Source organism: Excalfactoria chinensis, chromosome Z (assembly GCF_039878825.1).
Source record: "Excalfactoria chinensis isolate bCotChi1 chromosome Z, bCotChi1.hap2, whole genome shotgun sequence".
Lineage (NCBI taxonomy): Eukaryota > Metazoa > Chordata > Aves > Galliformes > Phasianidae > Excalfactoria > Excalfactoria chinensis.
The window spans coordinates 49749931-49777607 of NC_092857.1; the positions used below are offsets into that span (position 1 = coordinate 49749931).

Below are 27677 nucleotides of genomic sequence, written 5' to 3' on the forward strand. Positions count from 1 at the left end.
TGAGATTGAAAAGAAGAGAGAGAGTTTGATGCAAATGAAAAGAGACAGTGCAAAGTGGGAATTGGTAGCCTGGTCAGCGTTCATAAGGATTCTTAGTATCAGTGAAGTAAAACTGCATTTGTTGAGATTAGAGTAATATTGTAATACATGAAAATGAAAGTACAGCGTGGAAGGAGAATAGATGAGATTTAGCAGTATAAAGGAGGAAGGAAGTTCCTTGTGCATCTGCATTAGATCTGTAGTTTAATGATGGATTAAATTTTGGTGAAGACTGTATAAGTAGTTTCTCTCAAAATGGGGAGTTAAAATTTGTGCTTCGTCATCAGCTCTTAGCAGTTTGCTGCTGTCTCTCAGTCTGGAAATCTTGCTGTTTCACTATGTCTGATGTATAATCTCAGTATTTCTCTGTCTACTGCCTGCCCAGCTTTGCTGAAATAATATCAAACTTGCTAGCTGACCTCACATTCCTGTGGTGCTTGTGTAGAGGGCCCCTCAGCTGATTTAGATGGGAAAGAAAGTGGTTTGAGGGGTTTAGCTATTGTGTAAGTAACTTGTTCTTTGGATGTTAGTTTGAAGATGATAGTTGAACTGGAAGTTAAGGTATGAAAGAGAATGGTAGAAGAAAAGATATGAGAAAAGAAAGAAAACCACTCACACAATCCTGAGAAATTTGTATATAAAATGGCAGAGAGAATGGGGACGTTCTACTTGAGAAATTCTGAAGGGAGGATTTCATAATTATGAGGGAAGTATTGTGGAATCCAATGAAAGATAAGATTTCATGAAAAGTTAACTTTCTTTTACGGTGTAAACATCGAATTGAAGAAGTAATTACAAAGTTTGGCAAGCATGTTTTTGTATTGTCAAAGACAGTGAACAGAAATGTACAGAGAAACATCAGGGCAAAGTAAATTGTGTGCTCTTGGAGGTTGGCAATGAGAAGATAAGAAATGCCGTGTTAGTCCTACAAATGTGTGAGGCACAAATGTTCTGTTACCATCATTACCTTTCAGTATCTAAATATATGTAAAATGGTAAGAAAAAAGTAAACAACACTTTACAATTGTTGTTTTCAGTTTCAAGTTAAATTATTTTGGTTAATGATGTTAATTGTGTGCCAAAATGCAAGAGCAGGCCTATTATTACATACAGATTATTTCTACTGTACTAGGAGAATAACCTACTAGGACTTCCTAGAATTCTGCGGTGGCTTAGTTTGAAAGGGACCTTAAAGATCATCTAGTTCCAAGACTGCCACAGGCGGGCTTGGAGTTTGGAACTAATTCAGTGTATACGTACTCAGTTTTCGTAGAGAACTGTGTAGAGAATTCATAATTTAAATAACTATGAATTTGCCCTTATACCAGAGATGAACTAGCTTCCTTGAAGAATATGAGTCAGATATGTTTAAGGGTAGTTAAGATTGTAAAAGCTCAGCCTGAAAAATCCACTTGAAATAACTTATGTTTTAATACTTCTAACTACTTATAGAAAGAAGCTAGTAGTTAAGATATGAAAGTCATCTATTTTGATTGTACAGTGTTTTCAAAATTGTTTTAGTATCTGGAAAATAAGAGCATTAAGGAAAGGAACTTTTCAAGAATTGATGTTAGATATCCATTGTTTCTTGGTTGTTTTGCATATTTATTTGTTGTGATATGTACCTGTTGTTCTAACATTGTTTTGAACCTCTGTATGTAAAATTTATGTGTAGTAGTATTAAACCTGATGCAGGAAGCTTCTTTTCCAAAAGATAAATTGAAAAATATATTTTTGCAGGTATCTTTTGATTTATAATCCTACTGAACAGGAGAGGTTTTCAGTGGTCTCAGTCATCGTGAATTCACCCAGAGTTAAATTATTATCTCCTTTGGGAAAACCCGTTACTGTCCAGATTAGTGCTGTTTGGGATGGAGCAACTACAGTATCACAAGAAGCCTATCAGGTATGCTGCTTTAAGTGGGGGGAAAAAAAATAAAAAAAAATTATCCAACAGATATTGTAGATCCACATTCAAATAAAATGAAACACTGATGTAAATTAATGTAATAATGTAAACTTCAAACATTGTCATTTCTGTCTTCTGTAGGTAATGACATTAATTCTGTCACCAAGGAAAAAAAGACATACTTAACATAAATTGAAAGTCTTTCTTAAGCTGATAAATTATTGAGCTTCTACGTTGAAAGTAATGCCTCCTATTTATTTCCATGGAATCTGCAACATATGCAAAGAGCACCATAACACTGTTTGATAGAGGAAATTCTCAGCTACAAAACATGATTTTTCAGCATAGTCACCAGCATTACCTGTGCATTTTTGCCAGCAATGAAGAAAAGCCTGCATACCATGCTTATAAAATTCGTTATGGCTTTCTGAAACCTCTTGTTATTGTCACTGTGGAAACACAACAAAGATAATTCAGTTATTTTTTTCTCAGTTGTTCTGTGACAAGATTAATTGTTGGTAACTAACGCTGTGTGGTAATTAGACAAGCTAAAGAAAAGAAGAATAAAATTATATATCTGTAACTCAAACTCTAAACAAATTGTTTTGAGAGGGTTAGCTTTTATTATTACCCTTCTGTGCAGGTGACTTCCTATTCCTAAACGAATAGAAACAAAATATAATGCAGTTGCTTTAATTTCCTGTTCAAATTTGTGAACTTTTACCTGCATTTTTGGTTGCATGTAGGATTCATATTCAGTTGATATGCAACGTATCTGTGATGAAAGCATATTTACTCAGAACTACACATCACATAATCATTGCATTATGTAAGTGATCTTGATATCAAGTAAGTCAGTGATAGAGACTTTTATTTGTTACTTCTTTATGTATTTGAGTTTTTAATTTTTGAATACTAGTTATAATTTCATATTCATTTACTTGTTGTAGCAGGAGTCACTTTGAGCTTATCTTCACTATAAGAAAGTTAATATTTTCATGTTTCAAGAAATGGCTTCTTCTTTGTTCCCAACAGGTCTCTTTCTTGGCACATCTACCACCTTTGGGGCTTGGAGTTTACCAGCTTTTGGAAGTTCCAAGTTCAGAAGCAATTTTAGCAGACTATAATATATATATGAGTGGAAGAGATATTGTTCAGGAGAAGCCAGACAGATATTTTAAGATAAAAGAGATGCAAAATTCTGTGGATAATATAATTTTAGAAAATTCTTACATGAAACTGTGGTTTTCTGGAACATCTGGATTACTGGAGGTATGTTGCATAACACTGTATGTTATCTTTATAATAATTTTCTTTATATATTTCTTTATATATTTTATATATATATTTCTTTATATTTTTATAATAAGTTTTATTCTTTTTTGTGGAAACTTAACTCTGCCTATTTCAATCACGATTCTCTGTTCTTAGAAAATAAATACAAAAGAGGATGGTAAAAACCATCAAGTGAAGGTGGAATTTGCTTGGTATGGAACTACCAGTAATCGTGATAAGAGTGGAGCTTATCTCTTCTTACCAGACGGAGATGCCAAGGTAAAAATTTGCACAGAGATTCTAATCTTGTAGTCATTTGAAGCCTTCTGCAAATACAACTTAGATAAACAGTTTTTGCTAACTCTGAGATATGTCTTTGTGACTGTATATAATCACCTCAGTTATTGAAATGATTGGTGTAACTTCCTTCTTCTTAGTCTTGGATTTGGATTTAAAAACAAAAGGAAAGAAAAGCATTATTTCAAAGTGAAAAAATATGGGAAATATATGATTCACGAAGGAATTTAAGATCCTAGACTTTACAAGAAGTTCAGCGGGAGGTGATTGTTTACTGTGTAAGATCACTTTCACTTTTTATGTTGAAATGTATAGGAGATAACGATTGATCAATATCTGCGCTTCTCCAGTTCTCCCAAATTCTTAGTGGTGACTGAGGAGATTCCAGTTCAGAGTGTAGTACTTTTTAACTGAGATTTGTACATGTAGGTTAATACAGTAGTTAAGATGCAGAGTCCCTGCTGATGAATATACACAGAGAATAGCAAACCAAGCATCTGTTCCAGTTAAGGTGCCTAGTTGCCCGTCACTGTCTTAACTTCATAATTAATGGAAGGCAGCAAAATACTCCTACATTTTTTTTCTAGTTGGAAATTCAGAAATGACAGAGTGTTTTTAAGCTAGCTTTGTATAACCAAAAGAAATCCACTGTAGCACTATTGGAACGGGGACCGTGATATTTTAGAAAATGATAAAAATGATGAATTGTTTTAAGAAGCTTGGTAGTTTGCAACATACGTCTTTAGCACATCTTCTGGGGAGGATAAAGTTGAGTTTATAAAATAAACTTAGATTTGAGTTAGCCCTATAGGAAATATGCAGCGGTAAGCATTCTCTTGTATTATGCATGTTTCGGTCTGGAACTGGACAGAATCATTTCCTTTTCCCTTAGTCCCTTAGTCTCTCCTAGAGACATTCTGTTTAAGATTTGCCAGTTGGCAGTTTTGATTTACATAAATGTTTGTCTCAGTTATGTTCAACAGGGCTCAATCGTAAATGCCAAATGTCAGAGATTTTGGTTGATAAATACCCAAACAATATGTAAAAGCACAATTTGTTGTTTGTTTGGTTTTTTTTAACCTTTCATCAGCTATATTTTCAATCTCTTGACTGTTTTATTTTAAATGCTACTTTGTCTTTTGCTTAAAAACTGTCATGAGTAATTGAATGTATTGTGTGAGTGGATGTACAGCTAGAAAATAACATACACACTGGATTTTTATGATCAATGGAATAGAACTACATTTTTACATAAGATAAAGATCTCAGATTTTTGTAAAATAAAAATGAAGTCGTGATACTTAAAAAATATTCTACTTCATCCTTATTGGAGCAGAATCATTTGGTTAGAATTTTAATAACAATAATTAGCCCACTGGGAATAAGAATGCAATTTTATCATAGTTTCTAAAGCATCTTCAACTAATGCTTCCTTTCTTAAAAGAAATGCCATCTGTTTAGCATTCCCAGTGTGAGGTGGATTATATAGCACTTTCTAAGTCCTTGTGAGAAGAGAGAGTAGGATAATATATTAGCTGTTTTCTTCATCGTGAGTATCTGATAGTTTCCTACTTTTTTTCCACGTTTAAAAAAAAAATTGCAAAAAGTGTGTCATAAAATCATTGATGTTGAAAAAGGCCCATGAGATCATCAAACCCAGTTATCCACATAACATTACAAATCCACTGCTAAAGGATGTCCCTAAGTTCTGCAACCATATGTCTCTTAAATACCTCCAAGAATGGTGAATCCACTGCTTCCATTGACAGCCTCTTCCATTGCCTAAGCACTGTTTCTGTCCTATTCCTTATGGTCTGGGATAAGTTTGACAGCCAGAGGCAGCACACAGTGTTTAGCCTTGTAGAATGCCATACAGTTGGATGCAGTCCATTAACCTTAACCTATCTAGATCCCTCTGTAGAGCCTTTCTACCCTCAAGCAAGTGAACATTCCCACCCAACTTGGTGTCATTGGCAAATTCAATGAGGATTCACGGCAATCCCCAGCAATGACAGGATCATTGATAAAGGTATTAAACAAAACCAGTGTCAATACTGAGTCCTTAGGAGTGCCACTTGTGACCAGCTGCCAATGGATTTAACTCCATTCACAACAACCCTTTGGGCTTGGCCATCCAGTCTTTTTTTACCCAGCAGACAGAGCATCTGCATCCAGTTTCTCCAGGAGAAAACTATGTATCGAGCGTTTTCTCAAGTCCAAGTAAGCTACACCCAGAGCTTTCCCCAAATTCACTAAGCTGTTCGTCTTCTCATAGAAAGAGATCAGTCAGACAGGACCTGCCTTTCATAAACCCATGCTGGTTTATGGTTGTCCTGCATGTGCGATGTGATAGCACTCAAGGAGGTCTGCTTCCATGACCTTACCTGTTATGTAGATCACAGTGGCAGGCCATTTAATTCCCTGTTTCTCCTTCCTGTCCTTCCTGTAGATGTGTGTCACTTTGGCGTCACTTGTAGTCATCTTGGACCTCCCCACTTAGCTGAGACTGCTGGCATGTTATTGAAAGTGGCTCGGCAGGTACTTGCACCAGCTCTTTTTGTATCTTTATGTGGATCCCATCTGGACTCTCACATCTGTGGGTGACCAAGTGGTGTAGTAAAATGTCATCAGCAAGCTTGATGAGAGTGCAGTCAATCCTGTCGTCTGTGTCACTGATAAGGATGTTAAAGAGTACTTGTCCCAAGATGGGCCTCTGCCTCTGAGAGATACTCCTCATTACCTGCCTCTACCAGGACATGAAACCATTGACTACAGCCCTCTGGCTGCAACCTTCCAACCAATTCTTTATCTTGCAGCTATAAAGATAAGGCAGTGCTCATCTCGTATGTATGTATTTTCTGCAAAGTAGAGCAGAAGCAAAAGATAAAGCAAAAAAGAAAGGCAGTATCTTATATTTTTTAAATGTCAGTGCTGCTGACGTTTTTGCTGACAGACAATATCGAGTTTTGGAGGAGAGGACCTTTTTGTCACACATCATAACAAACACACGGTAGTACATCCTGTTTATGAATTGTAAACATTGTTTTTCTTTTTTGATTTTTGTGGAAGATGATAAACTCTGTAAATCTGTTTGATCTGGGGTGAAACATCACTGTTTTATAAACAGGCTAAACTTGTTCACTGTATTTTGTTTTATGTATTTAAGACAAATCAATTTATGATTACCTACTCACAAGCTGTGGTCAATATCAGTAAGGAAGAGAACAAAGTGTTTTTTCCTAGAGTCAGAGCTAACTGTTTGTGGGATCGATGTGAGCAGTTCTTTTTCTTGCTTTACAGAATAATTTTTCAATAAAATAGACTTTTTAGATACTCCCAAACTGGGAAATTCTCTCTTAGGCAGCTGTGCCTATGTACATACATATGTACTGTATGTACTTACGTACTCTCAGAATTTGTAACAGGAGGTGTTTTTATCCAGCAGGATACCTAGCGATGGAATTTTTCACCATGTCCTGTCCCCTTTCATGCTTGGACTCTGTGGTTGGACTTGATTTCCTGATTATAGTCACTAGCTCTTACAGCAGCAAATGCAGCTACAAGTTTAAAAAAAAAAAAACAAAGCACTTTTTTTAATGAAAAATCCCTTTTTATGTCAATTGGGTCTACCTATTGCATTTACTTGTCAGATAAGATGGATCTACATTATCTAACTGCTTAGCCTTGAAGCCCAAATAAAAGATAACAGTATATTTCTGTGTTTTATTAGCCAGATTGGGATGTACTTCTGCACAAATGGAGAGACTGTCCATTTAGAATATCGCCTGTATCCTTCTTCAGATCTTCCCTCTCAAACAGGTTGAGGCCTATTCCTCAAGCATAAGATCTTGTCTTTGAATGTTTTCCTTGTTTTTGCATGCCTGATAACAGGAAATGGAAAGTATATAAGAACAGTTAACTAGAGAATGCTTACAGTACTCCAGTATCAGCTCCCTTTGAAGTGTCTTTTCTCTCCTTGGTGGTGATATGCATTTTGGTTAAGCATTACAAATATTACTTAGAGATCTGCCCTACACGGTGCTTTTTGTTCTTGAAATACTAAAATTCCTGCTGTCTCCCTTATACCATGTAATTCTTAAAACAGTTCTTGAGAAGTCATAGCATTTTCTTTGTTTCCTGAAACACTTGTGTAATCTCATGTACTGCAGTATGAATTATAATAAGCTACTGAGATGCCATTATCCTTGATGGGGGCAATTGAGTCCATGCTGGGAAGCTTTCCTCTGGACATTTTTGATGCAGAAGTCACGTGCTCTATCAGTATTGTGCCAAAAATTTTTAGACTACCATTAATGTTAGTAGTTAAGTAGTAGCAGTAGTAGATGGTTAGTGGTTGATTGTGTTATCCCATTTCAGAAAATAGGTGACTACCAGGCTAAGCAAAACCTGTCGCAGAAGGCTTCTGAGCCTGTACAGTGAAGTTGATACGAGGGAGGCTGAGGGAAATGGGCAAAAGAATAGTGGCAACTATTCTTTTGAGCTGTTTTAAGAAATGAAGTATTGAAACTGTACATGAATTTTGAAAATGGTTCTGAAGTTGTTTGTTCCCGTCATTTAGAAAGTGTTTGAACAGCAAGAGACTTATTTTTGCATTTCAAATCTTCAGATCAAATATATCTTTGTTTTTCAAAGTCACGACCTGTTTCACAGGCCTTTGTGCATCTCACTAGGGAAATTTACAGTGCTACTAGACTAATTGTTAATTCAGTGCATAAAGTTCCCCTGCTTAAAAGCTTGATTCGTTGAAGTATTTTCAGTAAGGCATATCTGGTCACGGTCTTTACAGGTTCTGAACATGGTGCACCTCCAGATGACTCTTAAGATTTTCTTCTCTTCTCTGCTCAGAGATATGATTTAGCAGAGGATTGTTAGAGTTGGGGTACTATGGTTAGGCTGCAGTTGGACTTGATGATCTTTAAGGTCTTTTCAAACCTGAGTGATTCTATTATTCCTAGGATTAGTGCTTTTTAAAGCTATAAGTATGAATTGGGAGTACTCCTTGTTTCTTCAGTACTGTGTTTGTTCAATTTTCCTATTTCCCCAACAATCAGAAAGCAGCAAGCATCCTTCTGGTTTGTATTTCCACAGGTTACCTGGGAAAAAAGTCTGAAACCCTCTTAAACAAAACCTCCATATAGGTAGTTGTAGAGATTGATAAGGTCCCCCCAGACTGCAAACTAAACAATCCCAGTTACCTCACAGCTGTTCCCGGTAAGACTTGTGTTCCAGACCCAGCCCTTCCCTAGACACACTTAACAGCCTCCGTGTTTTTCTTGCAGTGATCCCATTGGTTGGGAGAGCTGATCTGGATGTGCGTACAGCTAGGAGACTGGCATATGAACATAGGTTTTTGTTGTGTTGTCTCATAACCTGAGAACTGTGAAGTGCATCTTCTTTAAGCTTTTCTGCTGGTATTGGAATAGTGTATTTTGATGGTAGTTGTCAGTATTGCCATCGTGTTTTGTGCTAGCAGGTTAGTTGGTATAACAATCCTCCATTTTTTTTATTATTATTTAAAAAATGTTTTTTATTAAAAAAAAAAAATCTAGTAAGTTCACAGACTTACTACAGATAGCATCTCTCCATTTTACTGTTTTGTTTTTAGATAAATTGCAGGGCTGGAGTGGACAGGCTGAGACTGAGAAATATTCCTTCAAACACAGAAATAAGGCCATAAGTATTACTTTGCTTATAGGATGTATGCTGCTCGTGTAATTAGTTGTCATTTGCAGTAATTTTACCTTATTTGCTTGACTTGAAAACCTCAGGTTTTTCATACTCATTTTCTGATAGTTCTCTTGTCTTTTGCCAAACTGAAGGTTTTCTTGCCCTAATCACCATGGAGAACTTGGAAAAGTTTGTTATTCCATCTTCCTGTCAGTAATGCACTTTCTCTATAATGTTTTAATCTAAACACATATTGTAGGAGGAAGTAGTCACAGATTAAATGAGTTTGTCTTTTTTCTTGTGTGAGAGGTAAACATGGATATCAACCTGTTCTGCAAGGGGAATAGAGATTCAGTTTCCAGTGACTGATATTGTCAGTTTTTCATTGTAACAAGAGAATCCAAAAGCTATCTCATAGTCTAACCCGAGGCCTGATCTTCAGGCATTTGTTATCATACTATACTAATTTCACCTGGCTTTCTTACTCTTTTAATACTTTACTCCTGTTTTTCTGACCTAGCAAATGTATTTTGCGTGACATCCATTGTAATGACAGACTAAGACACTTGGGAATCAGCCTATCATTTTCTCAGATGAACTGTTGAATAGCCTGTTTCCACATAAGGGCTTCTGTACTATTTAACGGTATAAAATGTTGGTGTTAGTTGAACACAGGGGAAAAAACACTGTGTGAAATATATTACCAGTGTCTAAGAAACTGTGAGTCCTCTACAAGACTGTTGTATGAAATATTACTATGGTTGATAGCTGCAGAGTTGCCTCTTGGAACTCTGGCAGTAGGGGTTTTTTTTTGTTAGTTTGTTTGTCTTGTTTTGTTTTTGTTTTCCTTAAGCTTTAACAATAAATGTATGACTGGAAGGTCTTTGAAAGTCTTTCACATTCTTTTGTATGCAGTACTTCTTGAAATCTTCTCTGTCAGTATACAAAGGAGCACATTGGACTATATCTACCTGTAATTATTCTTCTCTGACATATTATGTACATATGTATGTAGTTGTGATTTTTTTGTCTTCCTCAAGATACATTTGATCTTTGGAGTTATTGCCCTGTCTGTCTTCCAACATTGGTGTGCATTCAGAAGGAAAACAGTCACGCATTAACAGCTTTCTGTTCACATTCATTAGTATACTTTTCATGTATATATTCCTTTTTTTTTCTTAAAAATAAAATGCTGATTTTGTCTGATACTTCTGCAAATATTGATTTTTCTTTTTTCTTATATTTTGCTTAATTCTCAGTTTGTTTTATCTTTTACATTTTGTTTGTTTGTTTTTACCTGCTTTTACATTTTTTTAACCTGGAGAAGATAGATGTAGGGACCTTGTTGTGCCCTTTCAGTACTTAAAGGGCCTATAAACAAGATGGAAACAGATTATTTTTATATGGCCTGACAGTGATAGTACAAGGGAGAATGGTTTTAAACTAAATAAGGGGAGATTTAGGTTGGATATTAGGAAGAAATTCTTTACTCAGAGGATGGTAAGACGCTAGAACAGATTGTAAGGAGAACCTGTAGATGCCCCTTCCCTGGTGGAGATGTTGGAAGCCAAATTGAATGGGGCCCTGGGCTGCCAGATCCAGTGGATGGCAACTCTGCCCACATCAGGTGGGTTGGAACAGGATGATCTTTAAGGTCCTGTCCAACCCAAGCAGTTTTATATTTCTGTGCTTTTATAAAGCATATACTATATACAGTATAGTTTGAAATCAACTCGTGATAAGAATAGAGGGTTCAAGTTGTGCCAGGGGAGGTTCAGGCTGGTCATTAGGGAACACTATTTATCTGGAAAGAGTGGTCAGGCAGTGGAATGGACTGCTCAGGGAGGTGGTGGAGTCACTGACCCTCGGGATGTTCAGGGAACATTTGGACGTTGTGTTAAGGGACACGGTTTAGTGAGAACTATTGGTGATGGGTGGATGGTTGGACTGGATGATCTTGTAGGTCTTTTCCAGCCTTGGTGATTCTGTGATTCTGTGATACAGTTTTTAAAGTGTTACCACTTGCTCAGCTGAGACTTGGAGTATGTTGTGATTAAATAGTTACACCTCTTTGATAACTATTCTGCTAGTCTGTGAGAGAGGAAACAAGCTCTCACTTGACTTTTCTTAATTTTACCCTGTTCTACCCTGAGTTCCAGGGAGCTCCCCAGTCAGAGCAACTGTCGGTGCTTTTGACTTACATTACCCCTTCTGTTTTCAGAAAAATATGAATGCTGGACTCTAAAACAGTGCAGAGGAAGTTGTGCGGTGTGTACCACTGATACAGTAAACTGCGTTCCAACAAAAGGCAGTTAAGCCCCCATCTGCCATAGATTGTGCAGTTGTGTATTTGATTGCTGATTAGCAAATACAATTTTGCTATCATCAAGCTCAATTTAGATCATTTACAGTACTGTAATACTGTGTTTGTCTGTAGGTCTTGTATCCATTAATCATTGTAGAATATCTTTAAGATATAATTTCAACTAAAGGAAAAGTGGGACTTAAGATAAACTTTGGTGAATTTATGACCAGCGGTGATTTATTTTTTGCACTAAGTTTTTAGGCTAGCCAGCCTTAGATACGGGATAAGTTATAAGTTATTTAAAAACAACCATTTAAAATAAATAAATAAATAAAAAGCAAAAAATAAAAATTTTAAAATGATTTTTTTTATTTTTACAGCCTTATATTTTTACAGATCCACCTACTGTCAGAGTTACTCATGGAAGAATTTTCTCAGAAGTTGTGTGCTTTTTCCACCATGTGACACATACCATGCGACTCTATAACGTCCAGGGTAAGAGCTGTGAACTGTATCTCCCTCACTGAATTCTCTTCGGTTATTTTTCAACACTCTGGTCTTGTGAATAGAACTTCTGACCTGTTAAAAAGATTCAGGTTGAAATCTTAACTGGGTACAGTGCAATGAATATGATCCTTTTGTAAGCCTTTTCCTATTTATTAAGCTGACATGCTTAAACATAAAGATTTCTTGGAGCTCTTTCATTATTAGGAAATCTTATAGTATAGATTATCAGAAATGGGTTCCAAATCGTTGTTGGGCCATCTGAGTAGTATACCTAGTGATACTACTAACCTAGTGATAGGTTATGAAAATGAAAAACTGTACAGTATATTTTAGTGATGATTAAAAATTTTAACAAACTGTTAATTTTCCTCATAGCTTCAGACTTACTGGCATAGGTACAGTGTCTTCTCTAAAATCACAAAGAATGACAACTTGCCTGTGACCAACGATAATAGCGAAGTAATTCTAGATCAAACTCTATATCACCTCCCTTACTAATACAGTCTAAGATGTTATATTGTAATTTATTTAAAATTCTGAAGAAAATTTCCTTATAACTTTTTTTTTTCTTTAATCTGTTAGGTGCCTGCTAGGGTTGTTACACTTTCAGTTCACAAGAAATGAGCTGACAATGAAAACCTTGCTAGCCATTTCCTAATGCCTAAGTTTATCTTTCATCTAGAGTACAATTATTAGTTATGTTCTTTTTCTGTTGGTTTGGTTTTTTTTTTGGCAATTTGTGATTCATCAGTTTCCAGTAATTACATCATTACCTATCCAGTCGTTGTACTGAAGTCCTGTACCACCTTTCCAGCTGTTACAAGGAAAGACAGCAACTTGTTAAATGCAGTTTCACTTTACTTTTATTGTGTGTTTTGGATGTGGATTTCTTCATATGAAATGGCCTTTTGACTTTACATCATTGTTGTAGTGAGGTCAGTTTTATTGGCTTTGTAAGGAAAGCTGTTTGTATAGCATTACTTTAATTAAGGAAGGTATCTTAAAGTCTTACTAAATATATAAAGTAAAAAAGCAAGCGGATAAAAATATGCACATGCACTTGTGTGTGAGCCTTTATATTCTTTTTAAATAGACATGACATCCTTTTATAAGTCTACCTACTTGGAAAGGGGTGCAAAGCTTGAGCAATAGGCTAATCCAGTTTGACAGAAGTTCTAAGTTTAAATTTAAATGGTTTATTTTCTTTCCATTAGCATCTATTGTTGATATCACTGTAATTTTGTTATGGTTTTTTGTTTTTTTTCTTTTTTTCATCAGGCTACTTATGTTTTATTATGTTCCATAACTGCACTTTCACATTAGCTTAAATTATGCAGTGGGGAAGAGCTGACACTAATTCATGCTGTATTCATTTTAAAATTGTGAACTAAAATATTGTATCCTTGTTCATTGTCTGCGTGGTTAAATGGACTTACTGCAAAGTAGTTGGACAAGCCATGATTGAATGCAAAAAGAACAGAACACAACAAGGCCTGGGAAAATAATTTACCTAAAACCAAATACTTTTCAGTTTGTACTGTGGTGTAATCACTGTTGATAAATATGAGCTTTTAACAGCTGCTGAGACTATTGAAGGTGAAGTTCAGATTTTAAAAAGATGAGGAAACAAAAAAAGACTTTAATACCCTTTTCAGCCCAGGCAACAAAATCAAAACCTGACTGTATTTTATATACAACATAAAAACTGAAGGAAAGTTTCCGGTTGTTCAAGAATTTGCTAAAGTAAAAACCTATTTGAGGAGCATTCATATTCTCAAAAAAAACTGCCATCTGTACTGGAAAATTATATATGTAGAAAAAAGATCTTACCACAGTGTGCTTAGGAATCTAGGCATTTTATTGTGAAGATGTTTCGTCCTTTTGCATAAGCTTTTGACTGCCTAGGAACCCAACTGATGATGATCTTGCCCATAAGTGAATTAGCGTACAGTCAGCAGTTGAAAAAAAGGAAGAATTCAGTAGCAAAGTTTTTAAATCTTCAAACTTCAAAGGACTGAACTAATTAGTCTCTCGCTTTCTACCATCTTGTGTTTACAACCTGTCAGGCAAGCACAGTATAATCTCTTGAGTACCAAGAGAAATTTAATGTTTCTGTTCCGTTTGGCACATTCCCTTTTTAGCTGTTAGTTAAACTGTTAAACTACAGGAAGTGTGGTCTTAAGCTGTTTGAAAAAGTCAGCTTTTTGGAAATAGCTTTTTTGGTATGCAACTCTCAGTTGCATGAGAAAAGTCATACTGAGCATCTATATGCATGTTCAGATAGTTAATTTTTCCATTAATGAAATGGACAACAATTAGCAAAGATTTGCATCCTGATTATCAGCACTGGAACTCTTATACCTGGCAATAGCTTTTAAAAATTAAGACTTTGAAAGCATCTTTTTTCATTTAGGTTTGGAAGGCCAGTCTATTGAGGTTTCCAATATTGTGGATATCAGAGGAGAATATAATCGCGAGCTTGCAATGAGAATTTCATCTGACATAAACAGTCAAAATAGATTCTATTCTGATCTTAATGGATATCAGGTAATTATTATCTACTAATTTTAAAAGGCCTGGGTCTCAGTTTTCAACTAATTTTAAAGAATGAGTCATACTAATCAAACACTCATATTACAGTCCACTTTACCACTTAAGAGAGAATAGGCTTTTAGAATGTATCCCTATTATAAAATTGGTTTAGATAAGATGATGTAGCAGTTGTTTTCTTTCAAATTGCAAAGTTCATTAACTATACCTCTGTGTCCTTTAGAAAACAAGAAGTGTAATACAACAATACACAATAAGCCTTTCTGCTGTTCTTCTAATGTCTTGCATGCCTTTTCCCCTTCAGCTGTTTGATTTGGGCCTTTGATCTTACACAGAGTGTAAGTGTACTTCTCAGTAGCACAGAATTACTAAGAGTAACCTGGAGAACAAATACTTGATGCTGTGATAGAAATAAGTAGTTGGTACATTTTCGGAGTGTAATAACATACACTGTTGGTAATACATCTGATGATATAGTGTGACTACTCTCTTTCTTGGACTTCAAAGCAAGGACAAAAAAAAAATGTATTTTCTTTTCCTGACCTTCCTCCTTTGCTAAAATTTGGCATTGTGAATACACTACAAGTATGCCCGCTGTTCTGCCTATTAGTGTGTAGAGCTGCTTTTTGTTAGAGACGGTGAATATTTAAACATGAAAGTACTTTAAATACTACTATTCATTTTCATGTACCATTCAGGAATTCTTCCAGTGCTTAAATAAGACCCCATTATATACCAGCAAATGCTTTTCTGCTATCTTCAATCTATTCACTGCTGGCTCTCTAGAGGAGAAAATATTTTCTGTCATTCTATAACTGATTCTTCTTTTTTTCTTTTTCTTTTTTTCTTTTTTCGTACATTCCCTTGATGAATCTTTTAGTTTTGAAAAAAATGTTCTTTGATCTGAAAGTACACTGAAGTTATCATTTCCAAATAGGTAGTTTTAGCCACAAATCTCCAAAAAGGTAAATAATACAGTTGAGTGGATACTTTGGTGCTGGTTGTCAGTCATTTCTTCTAAAGCACATAGGATTTATGTCTGAGAATGTCTTTGTAATTTAAATGCATAAAAAATATATTTTATCAAAGTCTGTGTTCATACTGTAGATCCAGCCCAGACTGACAATGAGCAAATTGCCTCTTCAAGCAAATATCTATCCTATGACTACAATGGCTTATATCCAGGACTCTGGTTTTCGTTTGACACTTCATTCAGCTCAGTCCCTGGGTGTTGCAAGCTTGAAAAATGGTAAGTAGGAGGTAGATATTACAAAGATCTTTTTCATTATTATCTGAAATAGTTCATTCAGTGATTACTACATTACTGTACCTACTCATACTTGAAGAAAACAAATAAGTTCTTCCGTCTGTGACTGGTTTTAAAATATATCTATAGAAGAAGAGCTGGAGATTGTTCCCACATGAGATCCTGTCATCTTCATTAGAAAATATGTCTCAAATTAGAGGAAATTGATCATCAAAAAGTCAAAATGAGCTAGAAGTTGTCAGAACCAGGTATATTTCATCCAAGAATGCTGATGAAACTCAAGCATGAAACAGCATCGCTAAGTGGTTTCTACTGCTCTGATACAGGAAGACTGAAGATGGATAAAGTGATGTTGTCTGTTTTCTTCATCTGATTTTAAAGTAGAGAGCTTAAGATGAAAGTGATGTAGCCTAACATCCCTATCAAGAAAAACATTAGCAGCTTTTTGAAAGGCTGGAATTGCTGAAATAAAGAATAAGAATTACCTCTTGTGAATATCAACACTACTTCTTTTAAAGGAAAATCATACCTTAGATATTAAATGGAGTTATTTGAAATAGTTGATGAATATGTTGTCAAGAAATGAATAAAACACCCAGCCAGAAACTATGCAAAAAACTTGCAATTTTCTTTTCAATAAACTGTCATCTTAATGTCCATTCTGACAGGCTGTGGGTACCATGATGGTAGATCCTATATAGGTAGATCCTATGATGGTAGAAATATTTTTATGCCTTTCTCATTTTAGGGCAAAGTGTTTTTATGTTGGTATTTCATAAGGAGGTATCTCCTCCTTATGAGGAGAGACTAAGGAAGCTGGGGCTGTTTAGTCTGAGGAAGAGGAGGCTGAGGGGAGACCTTATTGCTGTCTTCCAGTACCTGAAAGGTTCTTACAGTGAGAGTGGGGCAGGTCTATTCTCACTACTGACTTGTGACAGGACGAGGGGAAATGGCCTCAAGTTGCGCCAGGGCAAGTTTAGGTTGGATATTAGAAAGAACTTCTTTACAGAAAGGGTGGTTAGGTACTGGAATGGGCTCCCCAAGGAGGTGGTTGAATCGCCATCCCTGGATGTGTTTAAGAGCCGCTTGGATGTGGTACTCAGGGATATGATTTAGCAGAGGTTTGTTGTTGTGGTATTGTTTTGTGGTTGTTTTTTAAGAGATAGGCTACTGGTTAGGCTGCGGTTGGACTTGATGATCTTCAAGGTCTTTTCCAACCTGAGTGATTCTATGATTCTATGATTCTATGATTTCCCTTATGTAAATAGTAAAAGTCTTCAAAGGCTCAATTGCTGAAAGAGCCTGTATTTGTGCTTTAGCTATCTTAGTCTATGCACAAGAACACATGCAGTTTGCAAGACATTGAGAGATACTCCGTCTTTCTTTGAACTAGGGGAGTTGAGAGTAGTGCTGTATGCAGTATTTCACATACATGTCAGGGAGAAATTGTCTTTCTGTGAGCATTTGTTTAATCCAGTTGAGGACATTAGGATTTTTTACCCTAATCCAGTTATATCAAAGAGCAAAAGATGTATTCCATACTTGTTAATGGTATTAATCATTTAATTGTCTGACTCTTTTTAGCAAACTTATGTCACTTAAGGTCCAAGAGCTAGTTAGCAACATCAGCTATTTACTCTGCATCCACTAAAAGAATATAAATGTATTTATCTCACTTGTTATCATTAAGTAATGTTTGATAAAATTACTGTGTTTATTTCTCCTGAGGATACGTGAGACTCCTTAACAAAGAAATATGGAGCTGAAAGTTCTCTGGCTGTGCTCAGTGTTTTGTGACAATTTTTTTGAAGGGTCCTGAAAGAGGAACCTAAAGCATTGTAATTGAAGCAGATGTCTTAAGTCACAGACAGTATGTCTCAAGGCATAGCTCACCACTTGAATTTTTCTGAACGACTGATTTATTTCTTCTATCCCCTTTCCTGTATTAGAGGCAGTTTCTTACTATGAAACAGTTAACTCATATGCTGTTAGACAGTCCCAGCAGTGTGGAGTTGGATTTCTTACTGAATAGTTGTCAGTCATCGTATGAGCTTCTAAGAAACATGATCAAAACCCATAAAATGCATTTGCTATGTCCTTATTGCTACTTTTCTGGCTCTCTTTCCATATGTAGGATTGGATATGTAATTTTGCTTTTAATGTTAGATGTTGAACACCATTCATGATGTAAGTTCCATCCAGTTCTGCTCTAATTCACTGTTTAGTGGATTATCCTACATGCCCTAGGAAAGACCACCTCCAAGTAGATCGCATCTACCACTGTGAAATGGCCTTCCCTGCAGTCTAATGGATAATTAATGAAGTAGCAGCAATCACTTATGTCCTGAAGCTTCACAAAATACTTTTAATTCCATTTTAAGCCAGAAGTTTTACCATTTTTTTTTCTTTGACCCAGTTTTGAGATGGTTTTTACATGACTTCAGCAGTGCTGGTTATTTTGTTTTTATATTCTGTTCACAGTCACCTTAAGAATTATAATCACCTGTCACCATCCTAGCTTCTTAAAGAATGCTGGAAACTTGTTTGTATTATTTCAGATCTTAATCTCTCAAGCATTCTTTGAAGGCTTTGACAAAAATTTATCATGTATTTGTTCTCCTTGCTATGGTTCTAACTTTTTTTCAGACATATTTTGTTTGCCTTTAACCTGTGTTCATATTGCAATCCATGAAAACTTTAAATTGAGTCACAATCCTATGTTTATTTCATATTACTAAATATAGTGGTTTCTTATAATTTCCATCCAAATTCTGAGCTGAGTACACAAGATCTGTTGCTTTTTGATCTTTTGTTGGGTAATTTTTGTGAGGGAAAGGAAGAACAAGTATTTAGGAAGATAGATGTTTAACAACCTCAATTACATTCCCTGAGCTGCATTCCCTCTGGAGTTACAAACATATAAAGAAACAAATTATCTTCTATGAGGTTATCTATGATTTAACATCGTGATAGAACAGCTACAATGGCAGTGCTATAGCTCAGTGTATAAACTCAGATGTCTGTACTTTGTTTTCATCTGGTATTTTCCTTTTTCCCTCGAGAGAGAAAAAAAAAAAAAAAAAAAAAAAAAAAAGGAGGTGCAGTGTTTTATCTAGCATTAGATGACATGTTTTACAATGCATTAGAAGTTCCACTGCAAAGGGTCTCTCTGCAGCTACTTGAGGTGATTCTACTCTTGATATTTGATGCACCAAGCACCCCTGTTGAAAGAAATGGTTAACAGCTCTTCATGCTAAATTTCAGCATAGAGAAGTATGTTAAAAAAAATTCACCAAACCTTCTACTGGATTGTACACTGAAACTTTGGAAGATTACAGCCAAAATCATGGAGTGTTCCTATTATCAGTCCTAACAATATGAAACTACTATTAATCCTCTGTATGCAAGAGAAAAAATGTGATTTTTATAATTCATACTTCAGTACATTTTTCTACATTTATTAGAAACCTAACATACTTCTACTACTGCTGTAATTTTTATGTTGTATTTTAGGCCAATTGGAAGTAATCATGGATCGTCGACTTATGCAGGATGACAACCGTGGCCTTGGACAAGGTGTCCAAGATAACAAGATTACAGCTAATGTCTTCCGACTTCTGCTAGAAAGAAGGCATGGAACAGATGTGGTAGGAATTACTGCTTGGATATTTTCTGTTGTAAAAGTAGTGAGCTTAGTAGAACTAAGAAATTACAGCTTCCCTGGGAGTTTTCTGAGATTGCTTGCATGTTCTTTCTCATCATAAGGTCTACATCTTTAACAGTTTATCACAGAGATACCTCCTTTCTTACCCTTGCCTTCCTCCCTTATCTGTCACCTGGATAAGAGGCGACGATTATTTGGTAGGTTCTTGAGACTGTATGTATATTGATTGTGTTACTAGCAAACCAGTTAAAACAGGTAACTTTACACTTCAGTCCATCGCTGAGGTGCTGGTGTGAATGTTTCTTCTTCAAATATGTACTGGCTTTTATTTTTCCAAGAAGCTTGTAGGAGATGGGTAGTTAGTGAGACTTCCTCTTATCAGAGTTTTAATGAAACTGAAATAATGGTGAAAAATAATTTGGGACGAATGGGTGGAACAAAACTGAACTTAAAATCCTTGGGAAATAAAATTAGACAAGAAATATTTAGATGCCAGATATAAGCCTTCTCAATTCACTGTGGTTTTGGGAAAACAGAGACCAAAAAACCCCCCTCTTTTTTCTTGTATGTCTTGTTTTAGTGTTTTATGTATTAATCTTTTGAGTTAACTGTTCTTTGCATTTCTTTCTCTTTTATACCATTTGAAAAGGATAAAATGAAAAGTACATTTTCATACTGAGACAATACAGTCATGATGAAAACACTGAATAGATTTTGAAATTGGCACATGACGTAAGATGAGTAGTTGTGTACTGAATTGCTAATGAATGTGCAGATAAATGGAAATAAATTCTGTTTTATGGTGGATACCACCAAGCACTGTGAAAGGTTGATAATATCAAGCCTAAAGCTAATTTCCAACGTGACTGACAGTACGTGTCGCTGTAATTTTCTAGTTCCTCATCCTGTGTAACGTAAGCACTAACAGTTATCAGCATGGTCTGGAAATAGCTGAACCACTGAAGTGCTAGAAACATTCTAGCTTTGACAGCAGAGGTTGTTACCCATGTTAATCTATCTTGGTAAGAAAAGGCCTGCAGAGAATTTCTGTGATGCCTCAATAAACTTTTTAGTACCCGGGGTAATAAAATTAATAAAATTAATTATTTAATTAAAGTAATTAAATTACATTTTGAAGCAAGTAAATTACACTTACTGGACACAGAAAGCAATTTTTATATAGCAAATAATTTTAGGGGACTGGAGAAGTGGAGTGCCATCAGTGCCATGGTGCATTGCATCTGTACTGTGTGCAGTTCAGGTATTTTCCATGGAACCATAAATACTTTCATACTTTTACACTTGCACCTCTGCAAGTCCTACTGTCCAGACGTTGCTTAAAACAGGTCTACTTCTATATCAGAGGAGGTGTAAAAATAATTCAAAGGGCTAATCATTGATTCAGACTGTGATGGTGTGATCTGAAGGGTTGTAACACACCTGTTGCGTAGCACTAAGGGAGCTTCTTTGTTACTTTTCCTCTAAAGGAAAACTATTGCACACATACTCAGTCTCTTCTGCAAAATAGCATGGGTTATTTTATATTTAGTGGGTTGTTAATTGTGGTTGACCATCAGATTGAATTCATAACTGCATCTTTCTGACATTACATCTGGAGTTCCTCTGTGGAGTATTTTAGCTTTTTGATTCTTGAAAGTTTTCCAAACATCTGTATTGTTTTCTGATTCTTGTACCTTTCTGATGTGTTGAGATAAGGAAGGGGAAATACTCCTGTCTCAGTGTTTTGTAAAATACGCAAATATATTTTTAGTGTGTTGTTGCTCAGGAGTTTGTTGTTATAATTTAACAACAGCCCTGTCAGAAGAGATTATGGAGAAATTATATGCAATTTATTTATGTGATGGGATGCACTGTGTGACTCATACACTGACCTTAATTTTGTTGTCAGGACCTATCTTTGTTATTTACTTAAGGAATGATGGAAGGAAGGAGAGATTTTTTTATAAATTGGCATTTTTTGTCAGTACAGGCTTTTCCAATTTAATTCTCTCCTCAGAAAAGTTCATATGAGTAGGGGTTTTTCTACTCTTTGGGAAATTTCTGTTTTAAGTAGTAACTTCTACTTTAAGAAGGAACATGTTTGAAGTGTAGGATGTGAAAATTCCTTAAGATAAACTGAAATAAATGTGCATCACTTGAATGTAGTTGCTGCAGCATAATCCTAGTGTTTCCTGGATGTTGTCCGTTGAATTTTAGCTCATCTCACCAGTAATAAGTATTCATGCTGATATCACCTCCACACAAATGGCTTCAGGTTAGTTTAACTGATTTTGGCCCATACCATGAATCTGGATACTACAAAAAATATATTAACTGACAGTATTGTACATTAAGTAAGCTATGTACATACCAAGAGCTGGGCAAATCCCATTTCATTTTAAATTACATTCATCTGATTTACTGCTAACTTTGTTTCTGAGCCCTCAATTTGTATTATTAATGTGCTTTGATACAAACTCTAGATACATCTTCTACTAGATGTAACTTTTTCTGCCTATGTTCATTTTGTCCTTGCAAGCATTGATTGGCTCTGTGCATCTTTTTTACTTCTTTCTCCTCATATTCATTCCTCTTTTACCTCAGATCGTTCAGCAAGAATCAAATGCATTTTATTTTTAAAGGGATCATTATGTTAGCTGAAAATGAAGCAGAGTACAATTATTAGTACCTGTCTGCCAAAGCACTAAGTGAAGCTTTATTCTTGAAAATACAGAATCTTTATTTTACATTTATTATTAAAAATAAACCTTTTTATTTCCAAGCCTCAATGTTTTATATTAGTATAAGAATAGGAATGGCGAATAATTTTTTTGAAGAAGTAATATGTTTATTTCATCAATTGCATTGTCAGAGAAGAAGATGCTATTCCAAGCAGGCATTTTCTTCTTCAGGTTCATATTTTGTACATTAGCTTGACATGTTCAGCTTTTATTACTAGATTTATAGTGTAGTTTTAAGCAAAGAACCAGTAGCTCAAAAATCTGCTATGATTTGGGGAAGGTTTTAGAGAAAGTTTTACTAGAAGTTAATAAAGTCACAAATATGTGGCAGTTGTATAATTAAATTCCTTTTTCTCCATCACATACAACTGTTCTTGTTTCTTATTAGGCATCTGTCAGTATCCACTGTCTTTGAAAACATATGCCTGATTATATAACCATTTGTCTGATTATTGAGTTAAACCTGCCTCATATATGAAGTGCCTATTTATACTGTATATACATAATTCAAGTGGTAGCTATATACTGTATACTGCTATTCATTACTGTACCTCAGCAAGTGTAATTGATAATGGTTTTGTGCTAATTTGGCACATTTCCATAACTAACAAAATGGAGGGACCCACAGACCCACACCTGGGAGAGGGGGAAGGGAAAAATGGGAATAGGTAGGGAGATGGGCCTAAAAACAAAAACAGTGGCAGCGAGCTAAGGGAGAAAACTAATTTACTAAGTACGATAGCAGAATTCGAGATAGTAATATATAATATAATATATATATGTGTGTATGTATGTATATATATAATATATATATGTATAATGCAATATAATTGGAAATGAAGCTAGTAAATCAAATAAAATGGGAGACAGAGTGTTCAGAACCAAAGGCCTTACTCTACTGCTGAAGACTAGACAGCTAGGGAGCTCATATTGCAGAGATGAGCAGTAAAGAAGGGACAGTCTTGTGACTCGTGAGCAGTTTTATCTTTCCCTCTAAATAAAAAATGGAAACAAAACAGCAAAAGTCTTCTGGAATATGTAGTTATCTTCTGAGAACCAGTTACCTGGAAATAATGACAATCCACAGAATTGGAGCATTAATCCTTTAACTCCCAGTGCACTGCATGATTTTATAATGTGGAATACTAGTAACTAAAATTATAAAACCATAACAGTATGAATACCTCTGCAGTGAATTATGTTATTTTCTTGGATTGTATTTATTTATTTTATTTTGTGTATACTTGTCTGCCAACTCTTTATATAAAGACAGTATTTTATTTCAGTAGTATGTTTAGTATTAAAGCTTGGTTTCTTCATTCCTAGACCATGTAAATGGCCAAAGTAGGAAGGTATGTCTCTTCAGAAGTTAGTCAAGCTGATGTGTAGGGGACGTGTACCAGAGATTATGTAAAAGCCTGATCTAGTGAATGGTTAAGAGGCCTATGATATCTGACCTGAGTAGCAGACAGACTTAAAGTCCATGCTAACTTTTGAGGCATCAGCAGATATTGAGTATGTTAATGCAGTGATGATGTTTCACCAGTGAATTTAGACCTCATTATGTGTAGGATCAAGTCAGGTCTATTCTGTTTCTGAGTGCTCTGTGGGTTCAGTTAAAGGCTCTGTTTTCATTTGTGTGGCTGGCCAAGAAAGTTGTGTGTGTTTGTTGAGGATACAGGCCTTGCTCCTGCATGGAATGGGAAAACAGGATCACAGCAGTCTCCTGTCTTTTGAACTAGGATAGGAATGGTCTTAGAGACCACCAAATTTGAGTCTAGCAGACTGGCAAAAAGAAATTCCCTGAGGACAAAGTTCACCATAGAAGACAAGGGTTTCCTCACTTAGGAAAGTCTTAGTTTCAGCTCTGCCGGTACACTTTGTGGTGATTTTAGAGTGACTCTGAACTAGCTTGGAACCTCATGGATGTTTCACAGGGCCCCATAACTGTTGTGTCCTGTATAATGAATCTTCAGGAACCCCTTTCACCGTGTGTTTCTAGTGTAGCCTCCAAGTAAATATACTGAAAATATTCCATTCTCACAGGTAAAGACCTGGCATCAGTTCTTGTCAACTTAGTTGATACTTTCTTTGCCCGTCAGTTTAACAGCTCACACACGCGCGCGCACACAAAAACAAAACAAAAAAAAACAAACACACCAAATCACCCTAGAAATCCAAATCATGATTGAGACATGTTACTAAAGTAAGTAGGGATTTTTGTCCCCCAAGATTTCAGGAAAGACTTAGTGCTTTACTATAGCAGAAAATAATCTGTGCTAGTATTCTCATTCAGAAGCTTCGTAAGATTTTAGGACAGCTTCCTGCTCAGAACTAAAGTTACTGGCTGATATTTCTGATGGCAGTTTATCCAGATTTCCCTAGGAGCGTAATTCATTGTAGAGGACCTGCTCTTTTATGGAGTATTCACTGATTGCTCAGCTGAAGAATCTTGTGCAATCTCAAGGTCCTAACTGTTCCAAAATCAAGGAAGGTCTTATCACCTTGCCTGATTTTCACCCAATTATAGTGTCTCTTTACTTGCACTAGCAAGGGTGAAAACTGCAGGAAGTGATGGATAGTGTTTTCTTCAACATGTGGTTGCATTCGCCAAATATGGGTGGTATTCTTCATCACTGAAAAAGGACTTCTTCATCTCAGAAGAAAAAAAGATTTTTCTGTTATAATTCCTGCTTTTGAAGTGATTAAAGTTTGGAGACCCATTGTAGGCTAAGGGGAGATCTCAATATGCTTTTCACAAATGGATAATTCAAACCATGAATAATATAGTTGCTTCAGAAGGAGGATAGATGTAAATATGTAAACATGCAAGATCTTTTTGTCCAGTCTGCATTACCATCTAGTTGCTATTTGTTCCACTATCAGTGTAAACTCCATGAAATATTTTTATTGCCTTCTCAAAAACACTAGCCTTTACAGGCACGATAAATTCTAGTTCTAGACAGAGACCTCAAATGGAAAGGAGTACCTGTACATCCATATCTGCATGACTTTCTAGTGAAATAGAACTTGACATGATCATTCCTTTTGTGCAATTTTGTTTAAGGAAAGTGCAGTGAAGTTAAAACAGTTTAGTGCTTGATGTCAGAATCATGAGTCTGACTAAAATCAGTTCCAAAGAAAGTCTGAATTTCCATGCAAAGTGAGAAGCTACAGGTAAATGTGTGTGCAGGAAGTTTGCATAATCTTTTCACTCTTCCAGTTTACAGACATTTTTCAAGTGGAGAACACTTTACATAGTTAAGGATTCAAAGGTTTTTTGTTTTTTAATGTATGTATTTTAAAGATAAAGCAGCAGTCCTTAACTATCATGGGTTTTTGCCATGTTGATATAGTCAGTGATTTTGTCTGTCGTTATGCCTATAAACATGTTATTATGGTATCACCTGTATAGTTTCCTACATAGAGGGAGTATTTCAGCTGACGCAAACAGATTGTCAGCCTTTGAATTTCACAAAAAAACAAATTTTTCTTTCCTTGTTTGTCTTTGAGAAGCCTTAGATTCTTTACCTTACTGTCTCAGTTGCTGTCTGTTGCTAGGTTGTGATGGAGAAATATTAAATAACTTTGCCTGTCTTTGTTTTGGAACTAGAAATGCTCTGGAGAGTCTTTTTACTGCACAGATTGTATTGTCCAGTTCAGAAGCTTTCTTCTTCTGCCAGTGAATTTTCTTAACCTATGAAAGAGAAAGTTAATAAGATCTGTTTCTTCACACAACATGAAAAAGTGTGATGGGCTGTTTGCTTTCAAGAATAGTACAAGTGTTTTCATATGCATTCCTTCATCTTGCAGGCCCAGAATTCTGTTTCTTTCCAGATCTTGTTGGAATGCACTGAGTTCCATATTCACTATCCACATTTCAGTGGCTCAATCAGGTTGTTTGTATGCTGGTGTTCCACATTTGGGCTGTTCTTTGTAGAGAAGTATATCTAAAGGAAAACTGAATAGTCAAGATTTGTGATTTGATATTCTGTCTGCTCTGCTTTGCTTTCCTTAATTTTTTGCATAGGAAATTTAAGACTACTTGCCTTTTGAAAAGTTAATTGTTTCTCTGTTAGCTCATTTGAAGTCCAATTATCAGCTGTTTCAGCTTTACTGTATTCTCTACAGCGTTTTCTGTTCTTTCTTCCCTTCAATTACTAAGTGATTTCTGAAGAGTTTTAATTAGTGTTTTTTCCCCTCTAAATAAAGACCCTAGTTCCTCAATTTAAACTCTTAACAGAAAAGTGTTTGAGTCTTTTCTTAATATGTTCTGTTCTCCTTTTATTGACAGAATAGCTCTTGTCTGCTGAAAGGGCATGTGCTACAGATGAGGCCATCCTTAGAATTCGTTGCACACTGTAACATAGGGTTATATTGGAGTCTGTTTTGCTTTGTTGTTGGTTTTGTTTTTTCCTTTTGGTTGTTTTTTGTTTTTCCCTTGAGTCTGAAATTCAGAACTATTCACCTTACTTTCGATGACAAAGAAAGAACCTGTGTTAGGGTATGGGTACATCTCTATAAAATCATTGCGTATTTCAAAGCAGACTGTTTCCAGTTGGATAATTGTATGTGAATGTGCTACGTGGTAGTTTTAAAAAGCAGTATTTAAGTTTGATTAGAAGAAATTAAGCCAGCTGTATCAGTGGCATTTGTCAGAATCTTGCCAATATGTAATGTTTACAAAGCTGCCAATGGAGCTCAGTTTCAAACTTTGACTGTTGAACATTGTCACTGAAGTTAAGGAAACAGTGACAGTTCTGAGAGAGCAGCACTTTAGTTACATGGGGACTGTGGGACTTTGTCTTTTAGAATAAGTGAGGTTGGAAAGTGAGATCATCTATCTCAACCATCAGACCGTGCTTGTGGCTGCTCTAGACCGTGTCACTCAGTGCAAGACCTACCCCTTTCTTGAAGACTTCTAGGGATGATGTCTCCATCTCCTCCTTGGGCAGCCTGTTCCAATACCTCAGCATTCTTTCTGAGTAGAAATTTTTCTTCATGTCCAACCTGACATGGCATCAGCAGAGTACTGCTGGAAACTACACACATAGCGAATGTATATATAGAGAATGACTGTTCTTCCAAATCTGTTCTGTTTACAGGAAAAAAACCAAAACCTTCCCTTCTCTGTATTTCTACAGAGTCACATTTATATGTTGTATCATTTGATTAAGAAGGGGGGGCCATACTTCAATCCTTTTGTGAATGTAATACTTATAGGAGAGGGAACTGGGCTTTGAAGTGTTCCTTCTGGATCTTGTAACAGCAGACAATTGTCTTGGCAGTGTTTATAAACCCCCTTTCCTTTACTTAATCTTCTGACAGGTTTTGACACCTGCTTTGCTCTCCGTTCCTGTTGACTGCAGAGATTCTCTTGGTGCGGATTGACATTCCAGATCAAGATTCATCATATAATCCCCATCTTAGTGCAG

The 27677-nt window shown here is 35.8% G+C and overlaps 1 protein-coding gene across 1 annotated transcript in view; it reads left to right on the top strand.

Annotated features, from left to right (window-relative positions):
* MAN2A1 (mannosidase alpha class 2A member 1) overlaps positions 1 to 27677 on the top strand; it is a 109270-nt gene that overhangs the window by 67495 nt on the left and 14098 nt on the right. The window contains exons 13-19 of the mRNA XM_072360356.1: positions 1780 to 1945; positions 2984 to 3220; positions 3380 to 3502; positions 11894 to 12008; positions 14434 to 14567; positions 15678 to 15819; positions 19351 to 19484. Of these exons, the coding sequence (XP_072216457.1) occupies positions 1780 to 1945; positions 2984 to 3220; positions 3380 to 3502; positions 11894 to 12008; positions 14434 to 14567; positions 15678 to 15819; positions 19351 to 19484 (1051 nt within the window). The remainder of the gene's footprint in view (positions 1 to 1779; positions 1946 to 2983; positions 3221 to 3379; positions 3503 to 11893; positions 12009 to 14433; positions 14568 to 15677; positions 15820 to 19350; positions 19485 to 27677) is intronic.